Here is a 6,000-nt window from a genome sequence, read left to right as displayed (position 1 = left end):
GCTAGTAGCTCCAGCATGGCCTCACAGGTTTTGGTATGCGGATCTTGTCCGGATGGCCTCTTGCCAACCGTGGACTCTTCCGTTAAGACCAGACCTTCTGTCGCAAGGTCCTTTTTTCCATCAGGATCTCAAATCCTTAAATTTAAAGGTATGGAGATTGAACGCTTGATTCTTAGTCAAAGAGGTTTCTCTGACTCTGTGATTACTACTATGTTACAGGCTCATAAATCTGTATCTAGGGAGATATATTATAGAGTCTGGAAGACTTATATTTCTTGGTGTCTTTCTCATCATTTTTCCTGGCATTCTTTTAGAATTCCGAGAATTTTACAGTTTCTTCAGGATGGTTTGGATAAAGATTTGTCTGCAAGTTCCTTGAAAGGACAAATCTCTGCTCTTTCTGTTCTTTTTCACAGAAAGATTGCTAATCTTCCTGATATTCATTGTTTTGTACAAGCTTTGGTTCGTATTAAACCTGTCATTAAGTCAATTTCTCCTCCTTGGAGTTTGAATTTGGTTCTGAGGGCTCTTCAAGCTCCTCCGTTTGAACCTATGCATTCATTGGACATTAAATTACTTTCTTGGAAAGTTTTGTTCCTTTTGGCCATCTCTTCTGCCAGAAGAGTTTCTGAATTATCTGCTCTTTCTTGTGAATCTCCTTTTCTGATTTTTCACCAGGATAAGGCGGTGTTGCGAACTTCTTTTAAATTTTTACCTAAGGTTGTGAATTCCAACAACATTAGTAGAGAAATTGTGGTTCCTTCATTATGACCTAATCCTAAGAATTCTAAGGAGAAATCATTGCATTCTTTGGATGTAGTTAGAGCTTTGAAATATTATGTTGAAGCTACTAAGAATTTCCGAAAGTCTATTTGTTATCTTTTCCGGTTCTAGGAAAGGTCAGAAGGCCTCTGCCATTTCTTTGGCATCTTGGTTGAAATCTTTAATTCATCATGCTTATGTCGAGTCGGGTAAAACTCCGCCTCAAAGGATTACAGCTCATTCTACTAGGTCAGTTTCTACTTCCTGGGCGTTTAGGAATGAAGCTTCGGTTGATCAGATTTGCAAAGCAGCAACTTGGTCTTCTTTGCATACTTTTACTAAATTCTACCATTTTGATGTGTTTTCTTCTTCTGAAGCTGTCTTTGGTAGAAAAGTACTTCAGGCAGCTGTTTCAGTTTGAATCTTCTTCTTATATTTTCAGTTTTTTTCTTTATAAGATTTAAACTTTATTTTTGGGTGTGGATTTTTTTCAGCGGAATTGGCTGTCTTTATTTTATCCCTCCCTCTCTAGTGACTCTTGCGTGGAAGATCCACATCTTGGGTAGTCATTATCCCATACGTCACTAGCTCATGGACTCTTGCTAATTACATGAAAGAAAACATAATTTATGTAAGAACTTACCTGATAAATTCATTTCTTTCATATTAGCAAGAGTCCATGAGGCCCACCCTTTTTTTGTGGTGGTTATGATTTTTTTGTATAAAGCACAATTATTCCAATTCCTTATATTTATGCTTCGCACTTTTTTCTTATCACCCCACTTCTTGGCTATTCGTTAAACTGATTTGTGGGTGTGGTGAGGGGTGTATTTGTAGGCATTTTGAGGTTTGGGAAACTTTGCCCCTCCTGGTAGGAATGTATATCCCATACGTCACTAGCTCATGGACTCTTGCTAATATGAAAGAAATGAATTTATCAGGTAAGTTCTTACATAAATTATGTTTTTTTAAGACTGATGTCACTGAAAGTCATGCTTTAGTAAGGAGCAAAATAAAGTTCAGTGTGCCCTCCAGAGAGATGTGTAAAATTATATATTCTTTTTTTTTTTTTTTTTTTTTGTTCTGAAGCTGCAACATGACATTTAAGTGACATTTTTCTGCCTTGCAGAAATCAAAAGAAAATGCCAAAGTAATTTGCAGACGATGCAAGGCAATACTGGGAGAGTCTGTGTCATCAGGTAAGTATTACAGAAACAATTCTAAAAGGAAAATTAAGATCTCAGAGGCAGGTATGGAAGGGATCCTTTTGTGAATGTGCAGCATTTACAGTATCTTGCATCACAGATAGAAGAAAACTATGTATCTTCTGTTGAAAGTTGCTAAATAGACCATAGCTGCAAGTAAAGAACTGTTCACACTACAAGAAGGTTGGGAAGAAATACATTTTATAAATAGCTGTGTGTAAGCAGACCCCAAAGACTTAGTAGTAGAAAGATAAATCCCTTCAGTAGCTCATCAAATTTAGTCTTACTGTTAATGGCAACATTAACCCATTTTCTAGGTGCAGTGTAGTGTTTAGATTCCAAACCGATTAAAGGGACATGAAACCCAAACATTTTCTTTCATAATTTAGAAAGAGCATGCCATTTTAAATTACTTTCCAATGTACTTTTATTATCCACATTGCTTCATTCTCTTTATATCCTTTGTTTAAAAGCATATCTAAATAGGCTCAGCTGATGTTTGGTGGCTGCATATAGATGCCACATGTGATTTGCTCATCCATTTGCTTGTTATTTCTTCAACAAAGGATATCTGAAGAATGAAGTCAATTCAATAGTAGAAGTTCTTTAACCCCTTAATGACCACAGGACTTTTCCATTTTCTGTCCGTTTGGGACCAAGGCTACTTTTACATTTTTGCAGTGTTTGTGTTTAGCTGTAATTTTCCTCTTACTCATTTACTGTACCCACACATATTATATACCGTTTTCCCCGCCATTAAATGGACTTTCTAAAGATACCATTATTTTCATCATATCTTATAATTTACTATAAAAAAAATGATAAAATATGAGGAAAAATTGAAAAAAAACCCCTATTTTTCTAACTTTGACTTCCAAAATCTGTTACATATCTACAACCACCAAAAAACACCTATGCTAAATAGTTTCTAAATATTGTCCTGATTTTAGAAATACCCAATGTTTACATGTTCTTTGCTTTTTTTGCAAGTTATAGGGCAATAAATACAAGTAGCACTTTGCTATTTCCAAACCATTTTTTTTTTCAAAATTAGCGCTAGTTACATTAGAACACTGATATCTTTCAGGAATCTCTGAATATCCATTGACATGTATATATTTTTTTTTAGTAGACAACCCAAAGTATTGATCTAAGCCCATTTTGGTATATTTCATGCCACCATTTCACCGCCAAATGCGATCAAATAAAAAAAATGTTCACTTTTTCACAAATTTTTTCACAAACTTTAGGTTTCTCACTGAAATTATTTACAAACAGCTTGTGCAATTATGTCACAAATGGTTGTAAATTCTTCTCTGGGATCCCCTTTGTTCAGAAATAGCATACTTATATGGCTTTGTTGTTGCTTTTTGGTAATTAGAATGCCACTAAATGCCACTGCGCAACACACGTGTATTATGCCCAGCAGTGAAGGGGTTAATTAGGGAGCATGTAGGGAGTTTTTTGGGGTAATTTTAGCTTTAGTGTAGTGTAGTAGACAACCCCAAGTATTGATCTAGGCCCATTTTGGTATATTTCATGCCACCATTTCACCGCCAAATGCGATCAAATTAAAAAAAAACGTTACATTTTTCACAATTTTAAAGGTTTCTCAATGAAATAATTTACAAACAGATTGTGCAGTTATGGCACAAATGGTTGTAAATGCTTCTCTGGGATCCCCTTTGTTCAGAAATAGCAGACATATATGGCTTTGGCGTTGCTTTTTGGTATTTTGAAGGCCGCTAAATGCCGCTGCGCATCACACGTGTATTATGGCTAGCAGTGAAGGGGTTAATTAGGTAGCTTGTAGGGAGCTTGCAGGGTTAATATTAGATTTAGTGTAGAGCTCAGCCTCCCACTGTAAACATCAGACCCCCTGATCCCTCCCAAACAGCTCTCTTCCCTCCCCCACCCCACAATTGTCCCCGCCATCTTAAGTACTGGCAGAAAGTCTGCCAGTACTAAAATAAAAGCTATATTTGTTTTTTTGGTGTTTTTTTTTTTTTAAAAGCATATTTACATATGCTGCTGTGTACTATCCCCCCTTAGCCCCCAACCTCACTGATCCCCCCCAAACAGCTCTATAACCCTCCCACTCTAACTTAATGGGCGCCATCTTGGGTACTGGCAGCTGTCTGCCAGTACCCAGTTTAGACGAAAAAATGTTTTTGTTTTGCATTTTTTTCACTTTTCTGTAGTGTATCTTCCCCCCACACAAAAACCAACCCCCATCCCCTCCACGATCTCTTTTTGTGGGTTTTTTTTTTGTGTGATTATGGCCCTTTTAACTTTTAACTTTTTATTGATTTTCTGTAGTGTAGCGGTTCCCACCCGCTCCCGCCCCGTGCACGCGCCCGCCCGCCACCCTCCGTGCACGCGCGATTCCGTGCGCGCCCCCGACGGTCCCGCCCCCGATACCGCCCCCCCCCCCCCGACGTCACACGGCACACCGATGGCCGCCCACCCGCCTCCCAAGTCGGCACCCACCCACCAACGATACCGGCCATCGATGTCCGGTGCAGAGAGGGCCACAGAGTGGCTCTCTCTGCATCCGATGGCCATGTATGGTTATTGCAGGATGCCTCCTTATCGAGGCATCACTGCAATAACCGGAAAGCAGCTGGAAGCGAGCAGGATCGCTTCCAGCTGCTTTCCACACCGAGGACGTGCAGGGTACGTCCTCAGGCGTTAACTGCCTTTTTTTTGAGGACGTACCCTGCACGTCCTCGGTCATTAAGGGGTTAAGCTGCTGTAAATAGACTATATTCTGTTTTTGGCTTATAGTAAGTGTAAACAAAATTAATACAATCAATATAAATACCTTGATTTTATTGGCAGATAACCAGCATGCTGTCCATTCAACTCTCTGAAAGGCCTTAGGAATACACAGTGTATAGTAAGATTTTCACATCTATGATCTTTCAGGCAAAATTTAGTGAGTTTTTTTTCCTGACGATGCACTTCCCCAGTTTTATAGCCATTACCTCTGTAGATTGAATACAACAACCTTGCTAGTTAACTTGTCCAAGTCTGTAGTGTTCTTATATTTTTTTTATTTTATTTTTTTTATTAAACAACAAGAATAACAATAATATTATCATTATAAATACATCATTATTTTTTACAAACAATAATAAAGGGTCTTAGGAAGGGGTGTTGTACCCCGAAACGTCACTTCTATAAAGTTTTTTTCATATAAGTCCAGTGAGTGCTGATATTTTTGTTGCATTTGAATTAAATCCACATTTCCTGACACCCTGGCAGTTGCCTGTATTAGGTGAGAGTGCTAGAAATTTTAAAGGGACAGTAAACCTAAAAATTTTTGATTAATGTACAGGGCTAATTCCTAATCATATTATTGTAATATACTTCTATTCTTTTTTATTTCTAGTTTATTTTCTGTATTTTCAGTTTTACTGTGAATTTTTAATGGTTTCCATGTCCTCAGTGATAATAATTAGAATTTACCTATCACATCACGAAAGGCTACCCAGGTGCCTTTCTAATGAACGCGCTTGGCTCCCGTGCATGTGCTGTACCTAACTGTTGACATTACTGCTAATATTACATGCGCACTAGGGCAGTCTAATACTTGTTCATGTGACCAGCACAGTCTTGTACAGCCCATCCTTCCCTAAGTCATGTCTCAGTGGACCTGCTTTCACACACATGCTTACAAATTCACTTTTCTCCAACATTGGTGTGTCCGGTCCACAGCGTCATCCATAACTTGTGGGAATATTCTATTCCCCAACAGGAAATGGCAAAGAGCACAGCAAAAGCTGTCCATATAGCCCCTCCCAGGCTCCACCCCCCCAGTCATTCTCTTTGCCGCTCTGAACAAGTAGCATCTCCACGGAGATGGTGAAGAGTATGTGGTGTTTAGTTGTAGTTTTTTATTCTTCTATCAAGAGTTTGTTATTTTAAAATAGTGCTGGTATGTACTATTTACTCTGAAACAGAAAGAGATGAAGAGTTCTGTTTAAAAGAGGAGTATGATTTTAGCAGCAGTAACTAAAATCAATTGCTG

General features: G+C 38.4%; 1 protein-coding gene across 1 annotated transcript in view; it reads left to right on the top strand.

Annotated features, from left to right (window-relative positions):
• Window positions 1–6,000, top strand: part of UBE3D (ubiquitin protein ligase E3D) — an 875,767-nt gene that overhangs the window by 223,407 nt on the left and 646,360 nt on the right. Inside the window, exon 5 of the mRNA XM_053712029.1 lies at window positions 1,892–1,961. Within this exon, the coding sequence (XP_053568004.1) occupies window positions 1,892–1,961 (70 nt within the window). The remainder of the gene's footprint in view (window positions 1–1,891; window positions 1,962–6,000) is intronic.

This window comes from Bombina bombina, chromosome 4 (genome assembly GCF_027579735.1).
Source record: "Bombina bombina isolate aBomBom1 chromosome 4, aBomBom1.pri, whole genome shotgun sequence".
Lineage (NCBI taxonomy): Eukaryota > Metazoa > Chordata > Amphibia > Anura > Bombinatoridae > Bombina > Bombina bombina.
Note: the sequence above shows the minus strand (reverse complement) of the source record. Positions and strands in the feature narration are given on the sequence as shown.